This window comes from Elephas maximus, chromosome X (assembly GCF_024166365.1).
Source record: "Elephas maximus indicus isolate mEleMax1 chromosome X, mEleMax1 primary haplotype, whole genome shotgun sequence".
NCBI classification, from domain to species: Eukaryota; Metazoa; Chordata; class Mammalia; order Proboscidea; family Elephantidae; genus Elephas; species Elephas maximus.
This window is the reverse complement of record NC_064846.1, coordinates 138,354,116-138,381,135: the sequence shown is the minus strand read 5'-3', so window position 1 is coordinate 138,381,135 and position 27,020 is coordinate 138,354,116. Positions and strand designations below refer to the sequence as shown.

The 27,020-nt window shown below is 40.1% G+C and overlaps 2 protein-coding genes across 2 annotated transcripts; both read right to left on the bottom strand.

Annotated features, from left to right (window-relative positions):
* Nucleotides 1-5,665: 5,665 nt before the first annotated feature.
* LOC126068615 (ferritin heavy chain-like) lies at nt 5,666-6,211 on the bottom strand. The gene has a single exon (XM_049871337.1). It carries the CDS (start codon nt 6,209-6,211, stop codon nt 5,666-5,668), a length of 546 nt encoding a protein of 181 aa, XP_049727294.1.
* A 3,983-nt stretch (nt 6,212-10,194) lies between these two features.
* Nucleotides 10,195-11,466, bottom strand: LOC126068800 (protein FAM47E-like). Its single transcript, XM_049871498.1, has one exon. It carries the CDS (start codon nt 11,464-11,466, stop codon nt 10,195-10,197), a length of 1,272 nt encoding a protein of 423 aa, XP_049727455.1.
* Nucleotides 11,467-27,020: the final 15,554 nt, after the last annotated feature.

Sequence of the window (27,020 nt, the reverse complement as noted above, 5' to 3'; positions counted from 1 at the left end):
CCTAAATGGAGAGAGGCTGAAAACATCCCCCTTGAGAATAGGAACAAGACAAGGGTGCCCTTTGCCACCAAACGTATTTAATACTGAAAGAGCAAGCTAAACCTAAAGCAGGCAGAAGGGAGGAAATAATAAAGATTAGGGCAGAAATAAATGCGATGAAAAACAGAAAATTGGTAGAGGAAATCAATAAAACCAAAAGGTCTTCTTTAAAAAGATCAACAAAATTGGCAACCTCTAACTAGACTGACCAAGAAAAAAAGAAACACGAATCAAATAATTAAAACTGAAGTGTAAGAAGAGATGTCACTACAGACCTTACAGAAATAAAAAGAATTGTAAGGAATTGCTATGAATGAACGTATGCCAGTCAGTAAGGTAACTTCGATGAAACGGACAAATTCATAGGAAGATACTGACACTGACACAAGAAGAACTAGAATGTGTAAATAGACCTGTAACGAGTAAAGTGATTGAATTAGCAATTTACAAATGTCCCATAATCAATAGCTCAGGCCCAAATAGTTTCAATGGTGACTCCTACAAAACACTTAAAGCAGAATAAATACGAATTCTTCATTACTCTTCCAAAATATAGATAAGGAGGGAACATTTCTCAACTCATTTTATGAGACCATTGTTATCCTGATTGCAAAAGCAAAGATATCACAAGAAAAATTACTGACTAACGAGAGGCGGGGCCAAGATAGGAGAGTAGTCAGACACTTCTGGTGCTTCCTCTTACAACAAAGACCCGAAAAAATAAGTGAAATAATTATAGTTATGACAAGCTAGGAGCCCTGATCATCAAAGGCAAAGTTAGAAAATGGACTGAGCAGCAGGGGGAGGAAGAGATGGTTCAGAAGTGGAGAGGAGTTACCGGACCTGAATCGCAGGGAGCCCTCAGACACCATTCCCGGGAGCGGCTGCGGTGGGCTGGTACTAGTTCAGCCACAGTTTCCTCAGGGAGAAGCAGCCAGCCACACGGCCTACTCACACCTCCGGAACCAGAGAAGAACGGTGCTCTCGGCAAAAACTAAGTACTTGCGTATATTTTATCATGCCCCCCACCACCACCTCCAAGCCTACTTCAGCAGCTGTCTGTTTCCCTGGGCCTGAGATAGGTCCTGCTGAGCTCTCTGAGCCATTCTCCCAGCCTTAGAGAAGGAATAAATTCACAACTGCAGGAAAAGATAATCTGCCAGCTCCACTAACCTGGGGAGCGCAGGACAGAAGCGGCTCCTGTTGAGGCATAATTGGTCCATGGACTTTGAACACCTTTCCCCCTGCATGGCCCTGACAACCAAAGCAGCCACCAAAGTCTTTGCCTTCTCAATATGCAGGGTGACATGGTTGACCAAAATACAATAGAGACCCCCAATGACTAAGTATAGGTGTGAAATCTCTTCCCCAAAGCATAAATAACACAAGGGACTTAGAAGTTAATGGATGATGACGATGGGATGATGATGATAACTGATGGCTAATGCATAAAACACTGTGTGTCCGGCACTATTGTAACTGGTTCATGTATATTAACTCACTTAATCTTCTCAACAACCCAGTGGGGTTGATGTTGTTATTCTCCCAATTTTACATGTGAGGAAACTGAGACACAGAGAAGTTAAATAACTTGCCCGAGTTCACCCAAAATTGGAAGTGGCTAAGGTAGAATTTGAACCCAGCCAATCTGTGTTCTTAACGACTACACCAAACTGCTTCTGCAAAACAGGAAAGTAGGAAGACATCCTCAGTAAATTTACAGTTTTAAACACTCTGAAATAGATGCTCACCCTGTCTTTTCTCATATCTAGAGAACAGTGGCCAGTAAATATCGGCCAATATTTATAAATAGGTAAGCTCTGAGACAAAGTAAGAGGGCAGTTCCTCAGAAGCAGACAGAAAAAGAAAAACAGTAAAAAGACCAAGATTGACTAAGAAGAATAAAGGGACAACAGCATTTTCTGGAAACTGAACTAAAGGGCTGCCATAATCTTTGCTTTTAAGAAAGTGTTAAAGTGTAGTCTTGGGGAAATGTGGAAGATAATTACTACTTAGCTAAACTTGTTCGTTTAATGATAGAAATGATAGAAAGTAAAAAAAAAGTATAGCATACAAAAATCTTAACTTTTATCTTTCTAACCCACACATGGTATGGAAGAAACAAAATGTTTGGAGTATTATTTCCCAGACATGGACAACCTTACGGTTTACATGGGTGCAGATTTCATCTATTCAAAAAGATGGTAGACCAAGAAAGAAAATGGGGTTTTAGAAGGGGAACAGTAAAAACAAAGCAAAACAAACAAAAAACAGAAAAGCATGTCTATTATTTCCATAGCCATGGAGACAGGATAAATAGCTAAACCTTCTGCATATCCTGAAAGGAGAAACCAGAGGCTCCAGTGAGGTCAGGAACGGGCCGATTTGGGGATACACTTGGAGTGGACACTGGGGGCCAGTCAGACTGAAATGATGTAATGGTCATTTGGGGCCAGCGGCTCTCTGGGTGTTCAGACGCCTCAGCCCAAGCTCTCCATGTTAGCTGCCCTGGGCTTCAGGTGCTCAAGGCCAAACCCCCAAAACTAGATTATTTTCCCCATCCCCCATTCCTCACTTCCAGTGTGTGAGCATATCATGTAGATGGGTCTGGAATTTGTCTACGCTTTAAAAAAAAATTTTATGTATTTTTTCTACATTTCCTCAGCCACCACTATAGTTCCATCCACCATCCTCTCTCATCTGAATCTGTGCAGTGCCTCCTAACTGGTCCTCCCGTACTCTATGTTCTTCAAAGAACTCAGACTCATAGGCTTTATATTCAGGCAAACTTGTTCTACTTTATATTTAAATCACAAATTTGACCTTTACCCATCCATGACCTTGTATTTTTCAACCATTTTATGGAGGTTTGTTTGTTTTCATTTTTGGTAGCTAGTTACTTTATTGGTAGAATGGTACAAGTGAAAGAAAATATCTATCTGGAATTTGTCTACGTCTCTACATTTCCTCAGCCACCACTGTAGTTCCAGCCACCATCCTCTCTCACCTGAATCTGTGAAATGCCTTCTAATTGGTCCCGTTTCCTCTATTCCCCTCCCCGCTCCACATATGTATGTGTGGTTTTTTTTTATTTCATTTAGTTTTTGTTGTTGAGAAATTGAAAATATACGTAACAAACTATACACCAATTCAACAGTTGCTACATGTACAATTTAGTGACATTCATTACATTCTTCAAGTTGTGCAACCATTCTTACCCTCCTTTTCTGAGTTGTACCTCCTTCATTAACATAAAACTCAGTGCCCCCTAAGGTTCCTTTCTAAACTCTTTAGTTGCTGTTGTAATTTTGATCCACATAGATAGTTCTTAAAAGAGCATAATGCTCAGGGAAGACATTTTTGCTAGTTAAGCTAAACTATCATTTGGTTTTATAAAGACTTCAGGGAATATTTTTGGTTTAAGGTTTAAAGATTATCTCAGGGCAGAAATTTCAGGGGTTCACCCAGCCTGCGTGGCTGCAGAAAGTCTGGAGTTCATGAAAATTGGAGTTCATGTAAATTCTCTTCTGTGTTTTCCCCATTTTCACCAGGATTTTTCTACAAAAGCTTTGACCAAAATGTTCCTTAATGGTAACCGGTCGCAATCCAGTTCTTCTGGTCTGGTGGCAAAAGAGGCAGTTGTTCATGGAAGCAATTAGCCACACATTCCATTTCTTCCTCCTGTTCCTAACTTTCCTTCCTCTGTTACTCCAGGTAAATAGAGACCAATTGTTGTGCCTTGGATGGCCACTCATGAGCTTTTAAGACCCCAGAAACTATGCAATGAACTAGGAGGTAGAACAGAAGCACTAAACAAGTTATTAGGCCAATTAACTAGGAAGTCCCATGAAACCATAACCCTAAACCTCCAAACCAAGGAACCAAATCCCATGAGGTGTTTGATTGTACATAAGCAGCCTAGCAGCTGGGTTTTTTTGTTGTTGTTGTAAATACGTATATCACACAATTTTTGCCAATTCAACTTTTTATAGGTATACAACTTATTGGCAACACTTACAATAATCGGCTGTGCAACTCTACCCTTAATCAGTGTGATTTTTCCATCACCGTAAACTGAAACTCAGTACTCCATAAGCAATACTACCCATCCCCTTTACCACCTCCCTTCCACCTCTGGTATCCACTAATAAACTGGTATCTATATGTTTGCCTTTTCTCATCTTTTTATATAAGTGAGGTCATACAATATTTGTCCTTTTGCAATTGACTTATTTCACTCAGCACAATGTCTTCAAGCTCCATGCATATTGTAGCATGTATCAAGACTTCATTTTTCCTACTGGCTGAGTAGCATTCCATTGTATGTATGTACCACATTTTGTTTATCCATTCATCTATTCCTGGGCATTTAGGTTGTTTCCACCTTTTGTCTATTGCTTATAGTGCTGCAACGAACATTGGTGTACAAGTCTCTGCTTTCAAGACTTTTGGGTGTATACCTAGAAGTGAAATTACTGGATCATAGGGCCGCTATGAGTCGGAATCAACTCAATGGCCCTGGGTTTTTGTTTTTTTTTTTTAGTGGTAGTTCTAATTTTTGAGGAACTGTCACACTATTTTCCAGAACAGTGGTGCCATTTTGCATTCCTACCAGCAATGGATAAGGGTTCCAGTTTCTCCACATCCTCACCAACATTTGTTAACTTGTTTTTTTTTTATTCTAGCCTTCCTAGTGGGCCCCTCCCTCAATAGTCTTCCAAGTAGCCAGAGTCACTGGCTTTGTACTCAGGTAGATTTATTCTATTTTGTATTCAAATCCCACTTTTGACCTTCAGCCATTTTATTGAGGTTATCCTCTTTCTTTCTCTCCATTTTTGGTAGTAAATTACTTTTTCGGTAGAAATTAAAGAAAACATAAGTGGACGTTTTGTAACTACAGCAAGTACACCCATCACTGGTGACCATGATAGAAGATTACAGGTAAAGTGGAAGACCCTTTTATTTTGATCCCTACTCTATCCAATTTCCTTCATTTCATCCCAGAGGCAAACACTATGATGAATTCCAGGCCATGTTTTTATCCTTTTACCATGCACATCCCAGGCACCACACCACACCTCGCTGCAACCCACCACCTCCCCACCCCACCCCCACCCCATCTTGCTTATAAGGGGAAGATTAATTTTGTTTTCCAGGCTCACCTGAAATACCTTTCCTTCTCTCCACCCTTGGAGATCCCGAGCTGCATGAGGTTGAGACATGGGTGGGTGGGGAAACTCCCAGGTACTACCCCACCTCCCTAGCCCCCCCCCACCTCACCTTGCTTATAAAGGGAAGATTAATTTTGTGTTTTACAGGCTCACCTGAAATACCTTTTCCCTCCCTCCACCCCTGAAGTTCCCAAGCTGCATGAGGTTGGGGCATGGGTGGCTGGGGAGACTCCTTCCTGGACCACTACATGGGGATTTGCCCTGTTTTTCGAAGTTGGGACTGCTGCACACACAAGAAATCACCAAGAGACCTTTATTTATTTAACTCTGGAACCAAGTCACTTTATTGGAAGAAATGGTAAACTTGGAAGAGAAAAGAAAGAAAACTGAACGTGTTGTAACCGCAGCATCCTTGCACGGCACAAGGGACCACGGGAGTCCCCCGGTGGTAAGGCTCAGTTCTCCTTGTCGCCCAGGGTGAACTTGTCGAAGAAGTACTCGGCCAGGCCGGCGCCCGGGGCCCCCAGCTTGCGCAGGGTGGTCACGTTGTCGCCCAGCTCCTTGATGGCCTTCACCTGCTCTTGCAGAAAGTGACTCTCCAGGAAGTCACACAGCTGCGCGTCGCCCTTGTCGGTGGCCAGCCGGTGCAGATCCAGGAGGCTCTGGTTGACGCTCTGCTCCAGGTCGAAGGCGCACTGCATGGCGTTGAGGCCGCTGCCCCAGTCGTTCAGGTCGGGCTTCCTGATGTCGCGGAGCTGGATGCGGCCCCCGCGCTGGTTCTGCAGCCTCAGCAGCCTCTCCGCGTGCTCGCGCTCCTCGTGCGACTGGCGCAGGAAGTAGGCGGCGAAGTTCTTCAGGGCCACGTCGTCGCGGTCGAAGTGGAAGGCCATGGAGAGGTACACGTAGGACGCGTAGAGCTCCAGGTTGATCTGCCAGTTGACGGCGGCCTCGCACTCCTGGTGGTAGTTCTGACGCACTTGCGAGGACGGCGCGGTCGCCATGGCGAGTGGCAGGGGCCAGACGACGACGACGTGGGCGCAGGTGCAGCGCGGCGGGCGGCGGTGGCGGCGGCGGGCGCTGCGGGGTCCACGAGGCACCCCCAGGGCGGGCGGTTCCGCGCGAACAGCGGGATCCGGTAGCGGGGTTCGGACCCAGATGACGGCACTCGGACCCCGAGGGCGAGAACCGTTACGGGGACGAGGCTTGGCCCGGCTGGCGCGTCCTTTATACGGGGAGGATTGGGACCCGGATGACGGGTCCGTTATGGGGGGAGGGGCGCTTGGAACCCGAGTGGCGGGTCGGTTAAGGGGGCGGGCCTAGAACGCGGGCCCAGGAGGCGGCGCCAGCCCACGTGCGTGGAGCCTGGTTGAGGCGGGAAGCCTGGGCCCGTCTGCTCTGTCGGGTCTCCATAGTATATTAAAAGTTTTCTAGGAGTATGAGAGCAACCATTTTGAGTTAATCGTCTCGGTGTTTCTCAAAGCATCTTATTTGCACATTGTTCTAACGTGATTGCTTCAATAAATGTATTGCTTCTTGTGATAGATATCGTTTATGATATATTTAATATTGTTTTTACTTGCCTCAAGTTGATTCCAACTCTTGGTAACTCCATGTGTGCAGAATAGAACTACTCCATGGGGTTTTCAAGGCTGTGACCTTTCGTGGCATAGTGGTTAAGTGCTATGGCAGTTAACCAAGAGGTCGGCAGTTTGAATCCACCAGGCGCTCCTTGGAAACTGCGGGGCAGTTCTACTCTGTCCTATAGGGTCGCTATGAGTAGGAATCGACTCGATGCCAGTGAGTTTAGTTCATTTATTTATTTATTTATTGGTCTTCCAAGATACCTGTAAGGGGGTTCAAACCACCAACTGTTTGCTAGTAGTCTACTGCTTCACTGTTCGCGCCACTCTGGCACTCCCATATTTAATATCACAGATCTTTAATTGAATGGCAGCTTTCCTCAGTGACTTCAACATCGATACTAATGATACTTCTGCTAGCTTCCTGATGCAGTTCCTAGACCTATTAACTCGTGACCTCCACTTTTCTCCTTCCATTCATGATCCAGTTCACACTCCTATGACAACATAGTACCACCTCCAAAATCTCAGTGAGTGGTTCCACCTCCCCATCTTTCACTCTTCCTGAACTTGTTCTTCATTCCCTTGAAATTTTTTTTCACCACAATCCTGGAAATATCATATTTCTGTCCTGTCTGGACCCCAAAATGAACAATTTCAATGATGTCTGCACTGATATCCTAGATGTGCTCATCTCTACACTGAGGTTGTCAATTTGCTCCTCTTTGTTTTCTTTGACAGTAAACAGAAGGTTAAGATGCATAAAATGGCACAGTCGATTGCAGCAAGGAAATTAATTGGTGGTAAAACCTATAGCATGTGCTTTAAAGGAACTATCGTATTTTATGAAAAAGGAGAACAAATGCTCTAAAGGGAGGCACCAAGATCACTTTCATGCTTAGTGATGCACTCAAAATGGGAGGAAAAGACAAACCAACTGTGACTTTGAGATGCTGGAGGAAAGTCAGTGTTCTTAGGCAGCCACAGCTTTCAATTTGGGCAAAAAGGTGATAGGGACATTCTGAGATGTTGAAGATAGAGGAGATTTTACTGAAAATAAACTGTTCTGGGAGAGGGTAGTAGGAAGGGTAGAAGGGTGTAAGAAGCCAGGAAAGGGTTGGAGCTTGGATCAGATTAGAAAATGTACACAACCACTTGGGGATCAGAGTGCAGGTGGTAAGAGATGACCTGGGAGGTTTGAGGACCTGGTGATGACAGGGATGTAAGACATGATGGGATTGGTCCTGATGAGCTTGTAGGGGGAGGAGCTTAATAAGTTCCTATTATATCCTAAGGCTGTTTGTGGTGATGAGAAATACAGTAAATATTTGTAGAGTTAGTACATGTTATCTCTGTAAAAAAAAAAAAAGCGAGATAATCCATTCTTGCCCTCGTATTGCTTATGGTTGAGACCAGAGGAAAATGACAGGGCATTGAAATAAAGGGTTCTGTGAATGCTCAGCAATATCTGTGTTATTGTCACCTTTTTTGACATGCTGCTAGACTGTATTTCCCAGCTCTACTGACATCCAGGTGTTGCCATGTGACTACTTACAGTCAAAGGAATGCAAGTGGAAGTGAAGTGCACCTCTTCTAGAAATGTCTCATCAAATATCTTATTTTTCCTCCACTCTCTCTCCTCATTCACTATTGGCAAAATGCAGAGGCTCCAGGGGAGGGCTCTTAATCCCCCAAAGATGGAAGAAGCCTGGGTCCCTGAATGACTATGAGGAGCAGAGCCTTCCATAGACTCACGTGGACTATAATTTGAGCAGGAAATGAACTTTTATCATGCTAAGCCATGTACATATTGACATTATTATATCAATTGGTTTACCCTGACTAATTTTTATTATGATCAAATGTGGAGAAAGGGTGAACGAAACCCTTTTCTTCTATATGGGAAATTGATGGACCTGGGGTTAACATTCTAGCTCTGTTTCCCAGGGAACCTGATACAAGTGGAATATCAGCATCCTTTGTTACTAGGCATCTTATCATTAAAACTTACTCTTGACTGGAAACTTACCAGGACCAGGAGAACCATAAATACAGTATGACTCTTGAGTGTAGTGACTTCTGTAACTAGGCGTGTTCATTGCAATGGAGGAGTGTGTGTGTGTCTGTGTGTAAGTAAGTTTAATGAGTCTGGACAATTAACAGGGGTGTGAATTTGACAAGATTTTCATTTTAGAAAAAAATAGTCAAGGAGAAGAGAGACTCGTTTGGAGGCTTTTGTAGAAATACAATAAGATACAGTGGTAAAATAAACTTAAGTTTAAGGTGCTGGATTTGGAGAGAAAACCTAGGCCTTGACTTACAAAAATACATAGAACATTCCTGTTTTTATAAGCACACAATGCTCACAGACACACTTCACTGAAAACAGGGCATTTGCACATAAATGTATACATTTTTAGTAGGGTAAAATATACTTCCCCTTACAGGTGGATTCCTTTGTCACTGGAAACCAAAGTGCACCTTAGATCTGCACTACTAATCTTTCTAGCTACAAAATCTATCAGTCCCAGAGAATTTTAGCTGCTATTTTGAAAATGTAAAGAAGTTGTTTGATCTCTTACTTTAAATTTATGAGTGCACTTAAAATTGCTATTCGTGAAATGCAAAGATTAACTGCATTTGAATAGCCATGTGAGGCTATTCGAAGTTGCTGTATAGCTTTGCTCACAAAGATTAATTTTGTGCACGAGATTTGCCAGGGACTTCAAGGTCCCTGCTATTCTGAACCTCTGTTACAGGATATGGAAACAGTCCTTCCTGATGAATTTTTATGAATATGGTGAACATTTTAAAATATGTTCATTTGGGAAGTAAGGTGAAACAGAGTAACTTAAGTTCCTATACTTTGATAAGCAGTTTCCAATCCACTTTTGGGGGTTTGATGGAACCCTAAAAGCAGAGATACCAATTTCATTATTAAATGGGCCTAACATTATTTTGGCTGTAGATTTCAACTTTTGGTTAATAATTGCCATAATTACTCCCTTAACATGTTAATGTAAGTTAGAACTATACAAACCTTATTTCAAGTCCACACAATTATTTTAAGATTCATCCCATGTTGTAGCTGACATCACTAGCACATTCTTTTTTAAGAGTAATTTTGCTTTTATTTATAGATTTATTTATTTTTACAAAGAACTTATATAACTACATCTTAGTCAAAATGCTACAAAAAATAAATAATATATGTGAATACTGGTCTATAATTTGTAAAACATTGATGACCCTGAAACAGGCCATTGAGAAATGCTTATAAGCATTAGATGTTAACTTTACAGAAGTTATCCTCCGTGGTGGAGCACGCATCATAAATTCTGTTTGACATTTAAACTGAGAGAGAAATAGCCAAGTATGTAGTAAATAAAAAAAAAGAAAACTATCTAATCCTCTTCTGAGGACTCCCCACTTGAGCTATTTCTTGTTGATAGTACTGTGGGAGTCTTAGTAGTATCATACCTCCATCCCTTCTTCATAAAAACCCTTTCAATTAAACTTGGCATTGTATAACCCTTGTTTAGAATGAAATCCTTAAAGGCAATTGTTCCATAAAGCTCTGCAAGAATGTCATATTCCTTTCTATCCTTTCTAAAATAGGCATTTTCAACTTCATTTTCAGCATTGGGGTCAAGCAAAGGTTCATCTTCTCTTAGCTTTTTCCACAGCTTGGGCTTCAGGTACCATGCTCCATACCTCATCTTCACGTGCTTCTTTTGAGGAGTAGTCTCTAGATCATGGAGTTTCTTCACCACGTCTGGTTCTGGTAAGGAGAATTTTGGTTGTGCCTTTTTACTTAGCCCCTCCGAGTACTTTATTTCTGGAGGAACCAGGATTATATCCTTTATTTTGGGCGAACCCAGCTTTGGTTTGCAATCAGAACAAAGGTCAAACTTATTCAGGACGAACTCTTCATCAACGCCAGTACATTCAAAGGTAGCAACCCATTCGCAGAAGTCAGCAACTGCTGTGGATATATTTTCCGGAATAGGAGGTGCTTCGGGCAAATCCTCTATGGATTCCTGTATTTCTTCAAGCCAATCATCTGGATTTGGCACAGGTGTCACCTTGGGAAGGTTCAGAAAGACTTTCGTAGAACGATTTTTTAAAAGCTCTTTGGGTTGCTTCGTTCTTTTCCTGCCATCCTGACAATAAGCCCAGGTGTCCTCCAGCTTCTTGTCAGGGTCTAGTACTTCCAGCACCTTTTGTAAGAGCTCTACAGGCATTTCATCTTCCAGATCCAGGTAGGAAGCCAAGGGATGAGACCTCAGATGGGCTTCTGTGTCCTCCACGAAGGCCTTCCTTGCTATTTGGGCTGGGGAGAGCTTGGAAAACAGGGCTGATTCCTTAGAAAGCTTCTTCCGACAACTCTTCGGGGCAGCTCTGGGAGTCGTGGGATAAATTACGGGTAGACAGCTCTCCTTAGGGCCCCGAATGATCATCTCTCCGCAAGGTGGGCAACCTCTCCTGAAGTCGTCCAACCCCTCTCTCACGAACACCCAACTCCGGGAGTTCAAGGAGGTGGGGAACTTTGGCCTGTCCTTGGACTTTGCAAAGTACTTGGAAGGCAGTCTGTCTTTGTACCAGGGTTTACAGTTCATGCCTGGGGGCATGGGTTCCAGCGCCACAGGCCGGGAGCGCCGCCTCTGATGGGCCATGTGGCCCCAGCTCCCTGCAGCCTAGCTTCAGGTGCTTGTTGTCCGGTGCAGCTCCGGTTGCTAGGAGACCGTGTGGCTGCGCCTAGCCGGGATTCTCCCGGGCTCAGGCACCACAGGCGCACCGTGGGCAGCCCGGATTCTCCCGGGACTGATGCAGCCCCTGCGCAAACCCCACCTGCAGCTCCTTCCTTTTTATTATATGAATATACCATCTAGTTATCCATTCACCTTTTGATGGTTATTTGGGTTGTTTCCAGGTTGGGACTATTACAAATAAAGCTGCCGTGAACATTTGTGTGCAAGTCTGTCTGCACACAGGCTTTCGTTTATCTTGGGTAAACAACTATGGTCAAATGGGTGGATTGAATGATATGTGTATGTTTAATGTTTCGAGAAATTACCAGGCTTTTACAAAGCGGTTATACTATTTTACATTCCTTCTAACAATGTAAGAAACGTGTAGTTCCTCCACATACTCGCCAGTACTTGGCAAAGTGAGTAATCTTAATTTTGACTATTCTAGTAAGTGTGTAGTGATAGCTCCTGTGATTTTAATTTGCATTTCCCCCAATGACTGCTGTCGTTGAGCATCCTTTCAGATCCTTGTCATCCTTATCTCTCCTTCGATGAAGTGCCTATTCAATATTTTTTGCACATTTTTAAAATTGGGTTGTTTGATATATTATTATGGAAGTTTGAGAGTTCTTTTTGTATTCTAGATATAAGACTTCTGTCAGGTATATGATTTTTAAATAGTTTGTCTCCATATACGGCTTGTCTTTTCATTGTCTTAACCAAACCAAAAATAAACCCCTTGCCATTGAGTCGATTCCAACACACAGCGATCCAGTAGGACCATAGGGTTTCCTAGGCTGAAATCTTTATCAGAGCAGATCACCAGGTCTTCAGGAATATAATTGAATTTTGTACATTGATCTTATATCATGCAACCTTAGTAAACTCATTTATTGGTTCTAGTAGCTATTTCACAGATTCTATTGGATTTCCTACATAGATCATCATGTCGTCTGTGAATAAAAACAGTTTCACTTCTTTCATTATGATCTGAATTTTTTTTTTCCTTGCCTTGTTGCACTGACTGGAACCTCCAGTATAATGTTGAATAGAAGTGATGAGAGTGGAAATGTTTGTCTTGTTTCTGATCTTAGGGTAAAAGCATTTATTCTTTCACCATTAAGCATGATGTTAGCTGTAGGTTTTTCATAATATCCTTTATCAGTTTGAGGAAATTCCCTTTTATTCCTCCTGTTCTGAAAGTTTATAATGAATATTTTGTATCAAATGCTTGGATTGTGTCAAGTAGTTTTTCTGGCACCCATTTGAGATGTTCATAGAGCTTTCCCTTTTTTAGTTTGTTAAAATATTATATTCCCTTGATTGATTTCCAAGTGGTAAATACACTTTGGATTCCTGGGATAAATCCCACTTGGTTTATATATATTGCTGAATTACATTTGCTAAAATATTCCGAGAATATTTTTGCATCTATGTTCATGAGGGATGTACAGTGACTCTTTCCTTCAAAGTTGTTGTTTAAGTTTGTTAGAATGATTTGGTAAGTATTATATCCCTCTTCATTTTTTGTAAGTGTTTATGTAGGATTGGTATTATTTCTTTGTTAAATGTTTTGTAGAATTCACCAGTGAAGACAGCGACTGGAGTTTTATTTTGGTTTTATTTTTGTAGGAAGTTTTCTTAATTCACATTTAATTTCTTTAATAGATATGCGGATACTCAGGTTATCTATTTCTTCTTGAATGAGTTTGGTTAATTTGTATACTTTAAGGAATATGTCTACTTCATCTGTGTTATCAAAATTATTGCTATAAAATGGCCATGCTACCTCATTATTTTTAAGTATCTGTGAAACCTGTAATGATTTCATGTCTCTCATTGCTGATTTTAGTAATTTGTATCTTTTTTCTTTTTTTCCTGATCAGACTGGCTTGTTGTTGTTGAGTGCCGTCGAGTCGATTCCAACACACAGCGATCCAATAGGACCATAGGGTTTCCTAGGCTGAAATCTTTATCAGAGCAGATCACCAGGTCTTTCCCCCCACAGAGCGCCTGGTGGGTTCGAACCCCTGACCTTTCAGTCAGCAGCTGAGCTCTTAACCATTGCACCACCAGGGCTTCTTTCTCAGTGGCTAGAGGTTAATATATTTTACTGATCTTTTTAAAGAACCAGCTTTCAGTTTCATTGAACTTTCTCTCTTGTTTTTTTGTTTTCTATTTGATTGATTTCCTCTCTCACCTTTGCTCTATTGTTGACATCCATTTTGCTTTTTTGTATTTTGTAATCTTCACACTATTTTTTTTATTACTTTTCCTTAAACACTACATTACTGTTAAAGAGATTTTAATATATAAAAAATTTATATATTTACTCATGTCGTTATCAGTGTCATTACTTTTCATTCCTTTGTATAGACTCATGTTTCCGTCTGGTATCATTGTTCTTCTGTGTGAAGGAAATCCTTTAAAATTTCTTGTACTGCATTTCTGCTGGTGATGAAATTATGCATCTTTTGTACGTCCCAAAAATTCCTTATTTTGCCTTGGTTTAAAAAAATTTTTTTTATTCTGTATGGAATTATAGATTGTTTATTTGTTTTTTCTTTCAGTAGTTTAAACAAATTGTCACATTCTTTTGTAATTTGCATTGTTTCAAACAAGTAGTCTGGTACTACCCAGATTTTTGTTTGTACATAATGAATCTTTTTTTCTGTGACTGCTTTTAAGATTTTCTCTTTATGACGATTTTTCAAGCAATTTGATTATGATGTGCCATGGTGACTTTTTTTTATGTTTCTTGTGTTCAGAGTTTGTTGAACTTATTTATTTTTTTACTCAGTCTTATTCCAACTTTATTGAAAATAGTTGTAAAAAGCCCTGGTGGCGCAATGGTTAAACGCTTGACAACTAAGCAAAATCTTGGCAGTTCGATCCCATCAGCCACTCATCAGGAGAAAAGATCTGGAGATCTGCTCCTTTTTATTTTTATTTTTTAATTTATTTATTGTGCTGTAGGTGAGAGTTTACAAATCAAGTCCTTGCCTCATACAAAAAGCCATACACACCCCACCGTGCACTTCCAAATGCTCTCCCCTTAATGAGACAGCACATTCCTCCTCTCCACCCTGTATTCCTCGTGTCCATTCAGCTAGCTCCTGTATCCCTCTACCTTCTCATCTTGCCACCAGACAGGAGTCGCCCGGGTAGTCTCATGTGTCTACTTGAGCCATGAAGTTCACTCCTCACCAGCATCATTGTATATCTTGTAATCCAGGCCAATCCCTGTCGGTAGAGTTGGTTTCAGGAATGGTTCCAATCGTGGGCTATCAAAGGATCCGGGGATCATGACCGTCAGGGTCCCTCCAGTCTCCATCAGACCATTAAGTCTGGTCTTTTTGCAAAAATTTAAAATTTGCATCCCACTATTCTCCTGCTCCGTCAGGGACTCTCCGCTGTCTTCCCTGTCAGGGCAGTGATCAGGGGTAGACCAAAAAGCCTAACCAAACCCAGTGCCGTCGAGTCAATTCCGACTCATGGTGACCCTATAGGACAGAGTAGAACTGCCCCATAGAGTTTTCAAGGAGTGCCTGGTGGATTCGAACTGCCCACCCTTTGGTTAGCAGCCATAGCACTTAACCACTATGCCACCAGGGTTTTCCAGGGGTAGACAGGCACCGTCTAGTTCTTCGGGTCTCAGGCTAATGGAGTCTCTGGCTTATGTGGCCCTTTCTGTCTCTTGGGCTTATATTTACCTTGTGTCTTTGGTGTTCTTCATTCTCCTTTGCTCCAGGTGGGTTCAGGCCAATTTATGCATCTTAGGTGGCCGCTTGCTAGTGTTTAAAACCCAGATGCCTCTCACCAAAGTGGAATGCAGACCGTTTTCTTAGTACATTTCGTTATGCCAATTGACCTAGCTGTCCCCTGAAACCATGGTCCCAAGACCCCCATCCCTGCTACTCTGGCCTTCGAAGCTTTTGGTTGTACTGGGGAAATTGCTTTGCTTTTGGTTTAGTCCAGTTGTACAGACTATCCCAGTGGTATGTGTTGCACTTCCCTTCACCTAAGAAAATTTTTGTCTACTATCTAGTTAGTGAATATCCCTCTCCCTCCCTCCCCACCATCGAAGAATATTTTCTTCTGTGTTTAAACTTTTTAAAACTTTATCTGGGGTTCTTATAATAGTGATCTTATGCAATATTTGTCCTTTTGCAACTGACTAATTTCACTCAGCATAATGTCTTCCAGATTCCTCCATGTTATGAAATGTTTCACAGATTCATCGTTGTTCTTAATAGTTGCATAGTATTCCATTGTGTGAATATGCCATAATTTATTTATCCATTCATCCATTGATGGGCACCTTGGTTGCTTCGATCTTTTTGCTATTGTAAACAGTGCTGCAATGAACATGGGTGTGCATATATCTGTTCATGTAAAGGCTCTTATTTCTTTAGGGTATATTCCAAAGAGTAGAATTGCTGGGTCATACAGTAGTTCTATTTCTAGCTCTTTAAGGAAGCATTAAATTGATTTCCAAAGTGGCTGTACCATTTTACATTCCCACCAGCAGTGTATAAGTGTTCCAGGCTCTCCACAACCACTCCGACATTTATTATTTTATGTTTTTTGGATTAATGCCAGCCTTGTTGCAGTGAGATGGAATGTCATTGTAGTTTTGATTTGTATTTCTCTAATGGGTAATGATCGTGAGCATTTCCTCCTGTGTCTGTTAGCTAGCTGAATGTCTTCTTTAGTGAAGTGCCTGTTCATATCCTTTGCCCATTTTTTAATTGGGTTATTTGTCTTTTTGTAGTTGAGCTTTTGCAGTATCATATAGATTTTAGAGATCAGATGCTGATTGGAATTGTCGTAGCCAAAAACTTTTTCCCAGTCTGTAGGTAATCTTTTTACTCTTTTGGGGAAGTCTTCAGATGAGCATAGGTATTTGATTTTTAGGAGCTCCCAGTTATCTAGTTTCTCTTCTGCATTGTTAATAATGTTTTGTGTACTGTTTATGCCATGTATTAGGGCTCCTAGCATTGTCCCTGTTTTTCTTCCATGGTCTTTATCATTTTAGATTTTATATTTAGGTCTTTGATCCACTTTGAGTTAGTTCTTGTGCATGGTGTGCAGCATGGGTCTTGTTTCATTTTTTTTGCTGATGGATATCCAGTTATGCCAGTGCCATTTCTTAAAGAGACTGTCCTTTCCCCCATTTAACAGACTTTGGGCCCTTGTCAAATATCAGCTGCTCATATGTGGATGGATTTATGTCTGGATTCTCAGTTCTGTTCCATTGGTCTATGTATCTGTTGTTGTACCAGTACCAAGCTGTTTTGAGTACTATGGAGGTCTACTAGGTTCTAAAATCAGGTAGAGTAAGGCCTCCCACTTTGTTCTACTTTTTCGGTGATGCTTTACTTATCCGGGGCCTCTTTCCCTTCCATGTGAAGTTGGTGATTTGTTTCTTCATCTCATTGAAAAATGTCATGGGAATTTGGATTAGAATTGCATTGTATCTATAGATGGATTTTGGTAGAATAGACATTTTTACAATGTTAAGTCTTCCTATCCATGAGCAAGATATGTTTTTCCACTTATGTGGGTCTCTTGGTTTCTTGCAGTAGTGTCTTGTAGTTTTCTTTGTATAGTTTTTTACATCTCTGGTAAGATTTATTCCTAAATGTTTTATCTTGATTTGGTGATTTCCTCCTCGATGTTCTTTTTGTTGGTGTAGAGGAATCCATCTGATTTTTGTATGTTTATCTTGCATCCTGATACTCTGCTCAACTCTTTTATTAGTTTCAGTAGTTTTCTTTAGGATTCTTTAGGGTTTTCTGTGTATAAGATCGTGTCATCTGCAAATAGAGATACTTTTACTTCTTCCTTACCAATCTGGGTGCCCTTTATTTCATTATCTAGCCTAATAGCTCTGGCTAAGATGCTGTTGGGTGGAGTGTTCTGTACATGTCTGTGAGGTCAAGTTGGTTGATTGTGGCATTTACCTCTTCTGTGTCTTTATTGAGCTTCTTTCTGGATGTTCTGTCCTTCACTGAAAGTGGTGTGTTGAACTCTCCTACTACTATTGTGGAGCTGTCTGTTCTGTTTTTCAGTGCTGTTAGAGTTTGTTTTATGTATCTTGAAGCCTTGTTGTTTGGTGCATAAATATTTAATATGGTAATATCCTCCTGGTATATTGTCCCTTTAATCATTATATAGTGTCCTTCCTTATCCTTTGTGGTAGATTTAAGTTTGAAGTCTGTTTTGTCAGAAGTTAGTATAGCCTCTGCTGCTCTTTTTTGATTGCTGTTTGCTTGATACATTTTTTCCATCCTTTGAGTTTTAGTTGTGTCTTTAAGTCTAATGTGTGGCTCTTGTAGGCAACATATAGACAGATCGTGTTTTTTTAATCCACTCTGCAACTCTCTCTGTCTCTTTACTGGTACATTTAATCCATTTACATTCAGCGTGATTATAGATAGGCATGAGTTTAGTGCTGTCATTTTGATGTCTTTTTTGTGTGTTGTTGACAGTTTCATTTTTCCACTTTTTTTGTGTGCTGAGTAGTTTTTCTTTGTAAATTGTGAGTTCCTCTTTTTCATTATTGTTGATTTTGTTTTTGCTGAGTCTTTATGTTTTTCTTGTATTTTATTTTGATGTGTAGGACTGTTAGCCTCCTTTGTGGTTACCTTAATATTTACCACTATATTTCTAAATTTAAACCTAACTTGTATCTCCCTATATTGCCTTGATTTCCTCTCCATATGGAAGATCTATGACTACTTTATTTAGTCCCTTTTTATAGATTTAATGTTGTCATCTTTTACATAATGACATCACTGATTCCCTGTTTTGAATGTTTTTCTCTCTTGATTTATTTTTGTGATTTCCCTATCTGGTTGCTCTGTCCTGAGTTCTAGTGTTGGGTTGATATTTGATATTATTGATTTTCTAACCAGAGAATTCCCTTTAGTATTTTTTGTAGTTTTGGTTTGGTTTTTGTAAATTTCCTAAGCTTTTGTTTATCTAGAAATGGCCTAATTTCGCCTTCATATTTGAGAGACAGTTTTGCTGGATATATATTTCTTGGTTGGAAATTTTTCTCCTTCAATGCTTTATATATGTCATCCCATTGCCTTCTTGCCTGAATGGTTTCTGGTGAGTAGTCTGAGCTTATTCTTATTGATTCTCCTTTGTAGGTAACTTTTCACTTATCCCCAGTTGCTCTGAAAATTTTCTCTTTATCTTTGGCTTTGGCAAGTTTGATGATAATATGTCTTGGTGACTTTCTTTTGGGATCTACTTTGTATGGGGTTCGATGAGCATCTTGGGTAGATATCCTTTCATCTTTCACAATGTCAGGGAAGTTTTCTGCCAACAAATCTTCAACAAGTCTCTCAGTATCTTCTGTTATACCTCCCTGTTCTGGTATTCCAATCACTCGTAGGTTATTCTTCTTGATAGAGTCCCACATGATTCTTAGGGTTTCTTCATTTTTTAAAATTCTTTTATCTGATTTTTCTTCGAATATATTGTTGCCAAATGTTTTTATCTTCAGTCTCACTAATTCTGACTTCCATCTCCTCAATTCTGTTCCACTGACTTTCTACTGATTTGTCTGATTCTGAAATTTTATTGTTAATGTTCTGAATTTCTTGATTGCTGTCTCTCTATGGATTCTTGCAGCCTATTAAATTTTTCCTTATGTTCTTGAATAATCTTAATATCCTCAACTGCTTTATCTGTGTGCTCCTTGGCTTGTTCCGTGTTTTGCCTGATCTCCTTCCTGATGTCTTGAAGAGTTCTGTGTATTAATCTTTTGTATTCTACATCTGATAATTCCAGGAATACGTCTTCATCCAGAAGAGCCCTTGGTTTTTTGTTTTGGGAGTTTGTTGCAGCAATCATGGTCTGCTTCTTTATGTGATTTGATATCGACTGTTGTCTCCAAACCATCTATAAGTTATTATATTAATTTATGTTTGCTCACTATGTCCTAGCTTCTTGCTTTGTTTTGTTTTCATATACCCAAATAGGCTACTAGTGTGAGCTAACTTGATTAGTGGAGCCTTTGAAGCACTAATGTCCTGTTGCCAGATGGCTAGAGCTATTACCAGGTATGTAAGCCTAGGAGTCCATTCACTATTCTTGTATAGATTCAGCTCAGGTGTCCTGAGTGTGTGGTGCAGGCTCTCACCTATGATCCTAGAGGAGCAGTGGTGATTGGTGTATGCACAGGTTTCTGGTAGCAGCAGGGGGTCACACTCTGAGGAAGGTAGGGGGCTGACAACTTTCCCCCAAATGTCTGTGAGGAAGGCATGGCCCTGTTCTCTAGAGCACTCTGGTGGGTGCACTCTGTAGCCATACCATAGGCATCCAGTGCTTTTAACTGTAAGGACTGGTAGGCACCACTTATCCTTGGAGCCTTGTAGCAGGTGGTTAGGTGGCACCTAGTCCTCAGGCCCCTGCTGTGGGTTAGTGAGGGCCCTGTTTAATAGGCAGAGTGGTATCAAATGTCAAAAACCTGCCTCTCCACCGCACAGCTGAAACAGTTACAGTCAGACCCCAAACAGATTTACCCTTGCAATATAGCTGCCAGATCCTATCTGCTGTAATGTGGCCACCTGGATCTATGCAGGGGTGAAGATGAAGTTTGTGGACCACTTGTGCCTGGACTGGAGCTGCTTCTGCTCTGAGTTTCCAGATTAGGGGAGTCGGCAGAGTATTTTTCCCCTGTTTGTTAATTTGTTCCTTCTCCAAGGCCAGGGGAATGGCTCGGGAAACACAGCAGGACCCATCTCAGGCCCAGGGAAATCAACTGTTAATGAAGCCAACTGGGGCAGAGGGAGGAGGGATCAGATACATAGGAGAGAGTTCTTTCAAAACGAGGAACTATTAGATCTGCACAGTAAATTAGACAAAATCACTTATCTTGTGCCAAGAGCGCTGTTTTATCTCAGATTCTGGAGGTGTGTGCAGATTGTGTGTGCTGACTCCAGTGGTCACGCCAGGGGCTGGGGGTGCGTATTGCACTTGCCTTCTTTTGCTGAAGCTGCTGTGTCCTAAACGCCAACACCAGCCCCACAGCAGTCACACCAGGGGGTCATGGGTGTGCCACTTTTCTTGCCTTCTTTTTAGCTGAAGCGGGGACATCCCAGAACCTACTGCCAGCCTTGCCACAGGGGAATAGGGGTTGACACACTGCCACCAACTCAGCAACTCCTCGCTGCTTCTGCACCGTCTCTCCCTCCCCCGTCACTCAGTCTGATTTCTTTTGTTTTTAATTTTTTTGTGTGCTTTAAGTGAAAGTTTACAAATCAAGTCAGTCTCTCACACAAAAATTTATATACATCTTGCTACATACTGCCAATTGCTCTCCCCCTAATGAGACAGACTGCTCCCTCCCTCTACTCTCTCTTTTCATGTCCTGGCCTCACGAAATTTTCCTAAATGCATGAGCTGATCAGCCATCAGCTAAATAATCAGTGGTGGGGTCAAGGAGGAGCTCTGAAAGTTTCTGGAGCTCTCTCTGTGTGCAGCATTCTACTCTCTGTTACTGTTCCCTGAAAACTCTACACATTTATTATCCAGTCTCTTCTCTTCATCAGCTCAAATTAGTGAGACCAGTGGTCTCTCCCCCCTCCCATGCCATGGCCTGGAAACTCAATAAGTAAGTTGAGACAATCGTAAGGTTCGCCTCATTTATTTCCCATCTATCAGGGATGACTGTCCTTGCTGCCTGATGTCCAGTGTCTTGCCTACTATTTCTTATATGCCCCTCTTCTTTTTTTTTTGGTTTGTTTGTTTCAGAAGGTAAATCTGTTAACTGTTACTATATCTTGGCCAGAAGAAGAAGTATAATTTACGACACTGTTCCGTTCTGACGTACGTCGAATACCTTTTTTTTGTTTATTTTTTGTTTTCTTAGCCTGCTATATGACAGTGTTTTGAAAAGTAAATCATAACATTGACCACCTGTGAGTGAACGTCCGAGAATGATAACATCAGCGAGTTCTGCACAGCAACGTTGTATGTAGTACATATTACTAATGATAAGATTATGAAAAATAAAAATTAAAAAAAACAGATGGTCATAAGTACAGTTTGTCATAACTTGAATACAGAGTAAGCCAGGGACAATCTGTACTTTTTTTTGCTCTCTTTCATAAATCTAGTCACCAGAAAACTTCTTAACCATCAGATACATTATCCCATTCTTATTGATCTCTATCATTTGAAATTGTGGATCATACCCACCTTATTGAAACAGACTCCTTCCTTAGATTTCATACCATTTTATTTGGCATTTTTTTCTTAAGGCTCATGGTATTCATCTGCTTTAAATTTTACTTTAAAATGAATATCAAACCCCTTAGCATAGCACATTAGGTGTTTTACAGTTTTGATCGAGCATATCTTTTCCTTTGCCATCATCCATAATTTTTCAATACACAAATTGCGGATTAGATACCTGAACTGCAGCCTGAACATATGTCTTTTTTAAAATTCATTTGTTCATTCATTCATTTATTCAACACACATTTGCTAGGTTCCCATTTTGTGCCAGACAGTTTGCTGGTTCTCAAACTATTGCACTTAAAGATACAATTGCTATGTTTTCTCTATATTGAAATTCTCATCATTTCTTTGCCAGATGAAATCAGTTTTTGCATATGAATTATTTAAAATTTTTTTAATTTCATTTTCTGAGGTACACCCTTTCTAAGTATTGAGTGATGCAGGTTGTGGGGTGTACAATTAACTTTACCAAACACTTTGGTCTTTTTCCATGGTTCCTGAGTAATAATCACTAAACCCTTGGAATTTTCCAAGTGATTGGAGGGTCTTTGTTCTCCAGACCACGCCTGACAGGTTATGCTAATGAGGTGAATTTTGGGTGGGACCTGGCCAGGCTAGAAACCCACCATTTGATATCAGCCTTACCTCAGGGGAGAGGGGCTGGAGGGTGAGTTCCACAACATAGGCAATGAGTCAATCAATCCATCATGCCTATGGATTGAAACCCCAATAAAAACTCTGGACACTGAAGTTCAGTAAACTTCCTGGTTGGTGAAAGACATTGATGCTAGGGAGGGTGACATATCATTTGGGATACAGACACTTCATGTTGGGGACCCTCCAGACCTTGCCCTATGTGTCTCTTCATTTGTATACTTTTTGCTATAAGAAAACTGTAATCATAAGTATAGTGCTTTTCTGAGTTCTGTTAGCCATTCTAGCAAAGTATTGAAACTGGGTGTGAGTTATTGGGAACTCCTGAATTCATAGTCAGCAGGTCAGAGTGAGGGCAGCCTGGGGACCCTGAGCGTATGGCTTACATCCTGAGGAGTAGGAGAAAATCCCAACTTTGTATCCTGCAAGTCATATGTAAAAGTATGATGGGAACCTCCAAGCTTGCAGCTGGTGTCTGGAGTATTGATCAGACTTAGCAGTCTAAAGGACTGTGCCCTTTAACTTTTGAGATCTGACCTAGCTCTGGTAGTTAGGTTCAGAACAACTGCGTTTGCAGTTGGTGTCAGAGAGTATGTTTAAATTTTGAGTGAATTGGTGTCATGGATTGAATTGTGTCCCCCCAAAATAATGTGTGTTAATTTGGCTATGCCATGATTCCCAGTATCGTATGAGTGTCCACCGTTTTGTCATCTGATGTTATTTTCCTGTGGTGTAAGTGCTGTCACTGATGTTAATGAGATGGATTGGCAGCAGTTATGTTGATGAGATCTACAAGATCGGATTGTATCTTAAGCCAGTCTCTTTTGAGATATAAAAGAGAGACGTGAGCAGAGAAATATGGGGATGTCATACCACCAGGAAAGAAGCACTAGGAATATAGCTCATCCTTTGGACCCAGGGTCCCTGCACTGAGAAGCTTATCGACTGGGGAAGATTGACGACAAGTATCTTCCTCCAGAGCCAACAGAGAAGAGAAAGCCTTCTCCTGAAGCCGATGCCCTGAATTTGGACTTGTAGCCTACTAGGCTGTGAGAGAACAAACTTCTCCTTGTTAAAGCCATCTACCTGTGGTAGTCCTGTTATAGCAGCACTAGATGACCAAAACAGTTGGTGTGTGTCAGAGAAAGCATACACACACACAGACACGGACACAAACACACAGGTGTTTTCAGGTTAGAATTGCAAATCAATTAAACAGATTTAAACGGATCAGTACACCTAAGTTGACCCAATATTAGTGTCAGAAGCTGAAGTATGAAACCTGTAAAAAAAAAAAAAAGCCCATTGCCATAGAGTTGATTCCAACTCATAGCGACCCCATAGGACAAAGTAGAACTGCCCCATAGGGTTTCCAAGGAGCGCCTGGTAGATTCGAACTGCTGATCTTCTGGTTAGCAGCCGTAGCTCTTAACCACTGTGCCACCAGGGTTTCTGAAGTATGAAGCCAGGGAATAAAAATGTAGGTGAGTAGGGAAATTGGAACTTAGTTTAAATCTAGAGATCATTGCTCATAATATATTTTTTTCTTCCTTACAGTATGAAGCATACATAAAACATCTCCACTTAGGGCCAGGGACAAAGTAACATTTCAGATGAAGAAAAGAAGACAATTGCCTAGAGTTACAGTAATAAGAAGAAATCTGAAGTTCAAGCACCTTTGAAAGTTGGATACCTTTTCACTTTGTCATACAAAATTTATTTTGCCCGTGTGGAAAAATACGGGTGCAAGAGAAATTACATAACTCCGTTATTGTAATTATCAAGTGAAATGTAATTACTAAGCATATGTGTTATAACTAAAACATTCCAAGCTCACTCCCTGTCAGTAAAGAGATTACGTTACTGTATGAGTAATCATCCACGGAAGTCAACATTAGGAGATGTGGCTGGTGGAACAGAGCCCACTGAGGCTGTGTGACATCTCCCAAAGCTATGTCTCTGAAAAGTGATCATCACTGTAGGATTCCCATCACTCTGCTCAATTGCCCCATTCTTTGTTTTTAAACTATTAGGGAGTATGCTAATGTTGTATCTTAAAGGTCATTTTTGCTCCTTTATAACAGCACACAAAAACATTTTTGATACCTTGTAATCTAGCAATAATTTTCAACATCATATTATTGTATTTCATACTGTTAATTAACTTCCTATTTGCTTTCGTTTTATTTTCATTTTTATTATCGTGACATTGCTGGTTATTCCTCTATATTATTGGCTTCGATGTGTTGCTTCTCTCTTCTTTGACGTTTTTCAGATATTTGTATATAATCACGTTCCCACTTAGACTTCTGCTTTCCAAGCTTTCCACATTTAAAAAAAATTTTTTTTTCCACATTTAGTCTCCCTTATTTCATATTTCTTCATAAATCATTCTAGGCCTGCATCATTTTTCTTCATCTTGTCTAAACTTCAATTTCATCTAATTTTGCCCTTAATTTTCACTGTGGGAGCTTGTAAAGTTTGTTCTTGCTGAAATATCAAGAAAACCCTTGTTTTATTAATTGAATAGTCAAGTGAAAAGGACATGACTGTGAAATTTTAGATTTCTCTCTAAACATGCGAAAGGAAACACAACAAAGATGGTATGTTGTGTAAAGTGCAACGTTATAAGAAAAGAGAATCAACCATTATAACACTGCAAGTGTAATTCTAGGAATTAAAGAGTTAAAAGCTAAAACTCAAATCCTCAGCTATCATGAAAGGCATAGGTTATTTCTTGTAATGATACAGTATTCAGTTTATGGGAAAATACCAAAGAACAAATTTCATTCCTGATTTCTCAGAGGAGAAACATCTTCTTATATCTATTTACATATATCCTGTAAGTCTCATACATGGTACTTTGCTTGTATTTGTCTAGATCAGATTTTTTATATGTCTCATCAAAAAATATAATATTCTTCTCATGGCCTCTCTTCTTTCTGGCTTGTCCCCCCACTCTCTACACTGATATAGAATACTCTTCCTTGGGGAAAAAAAAAGGCTTTACTGAGATAGAATTCACATACCATACAATTAACCCATTTAAAGTGAATAATTCAAAGGCTTAAGTATATTCATACTCATGTGTAACAACTACAAACATTTTCCCCTGTTTTTTTCTAAGGCTTTAACAGCTTTGGCTATTACATAATTATTTATCTATTTTGAATTAATTTTTGTATATGGTGTGAGGTATGGGTTCAACTTCATTCTTTTGCATGTGGATATCCAGTTGTTCCTGTACCATTTGTTGAATTCTTTCCCCCACTGAATTATCTTGGCATGCTTGTCAAAAATCAACTAACCATAATTGTTAAGGTTTACTTGTGGACACCCAATTCTGTTCCATGGAACTACATGCCTAGTCTATGCCAATACCAGATGATCCTGATTACTGTAGCTTTGTTGTAAGTTTTGAAATTAGGAAGTGTGAATCCTCCAATTTTTGTCTTCTTTTTTTCAAGGTTGTTTTGGCTATTCTGCAGCCCTTGAATGTCCATATGAATTTTAAGATTAGGTTGTCATTTCTACAAAGAAACTAGCTGGGATATTGATAGATATTTTGTTTAATAGGTAGGTCAATTTGGGGAGTATTGCCACCTTAACAATATGAAGTCTTCCAATCTATGAACATGAGATACCTTTCCATTCATTTAGGCCTTTAATTTCTTTCAAGAATGTAAGGTCGTTTTAAGAGTACAAGTTTTGCACTTTAAAAAATTTTTTTCCAAAATATTTTATTCTTTTTTGATGTTATTACAAGTGAAATTCTTCATCAAAACTATTTCTAATTGTTCATTGCTAGTTAGTATATAGAAATCCAATTGATTTTTGTTTATTGATTGTGTATCCTGCAACCTTAATGGACTCATTTATCACTTCTTTTTTTTTTTTTTTTGTGGAGTGCTTACGATTTTCAATATGCAAGATGATGTCATCTGTGAATAGAGATAGTTTTACTTCTTTCCAATTTGAATGCCTTTTATTGTATTTTCCTTCCCAGTTACATTGGCTAGATCCCCCATTATAACGTTGAATAGAAGTGGTGCGAATGGCTATCTTTGTCTTGTTTCTGATCTTAGAGGGAAAGCTTTCAGCTTTTCACCATTAAGTATGATGTTAGCAATGGGATTTCTATAGATACCTTTATCAAGTTGAGGATGTTTTCTTCTATTCCTAGTTTGCTGAGTGATTTTCTCATGAAGTTGTGTTGAATATTGTCAAATGCTTTATTTATTTTTTTTTTTGCATTTATTGAGATGATCTTGTGGTTTTTGTCCCTTATTGTATTGATATAATGTATTACCTTAATTGTTTTTTGGATGTTAAGTCAACCTTGCATTCCTGCATCTCACTTTTCCATGGTGTATATTCCTTTTTATATGTTGCTGGATTTTTTTTTTTTTAAGGATTTTATTGAGTATTTTTGTGTCTGTATTCAAAAGATGTATTGGTCTGTAGTTTTCTTTCCATATGATGTTGTCCAATTTTGGTATGAGAATAATACTGACCTCATAAACTGAGCTGAGAAATGTTCCTTCTCCTTATGTTTTTGGGAAGAG

Coding starts and splice junctions, on each gene's coding strand:
- LOC126068615 (XM_049871337.1), bottom strand. CDS start 6,211: ATGGCGACCGCGCCGTCCTCGCAAGTGCGTCAGAACTACCACCAGGAG.
- LOC126068800 (XM_049871498.1), bottom strand. CDS start 11,466: ATGGCCCATCAGAGGCGGCGCTCCCGGCCTGTGGCGCTGGAACCCATG.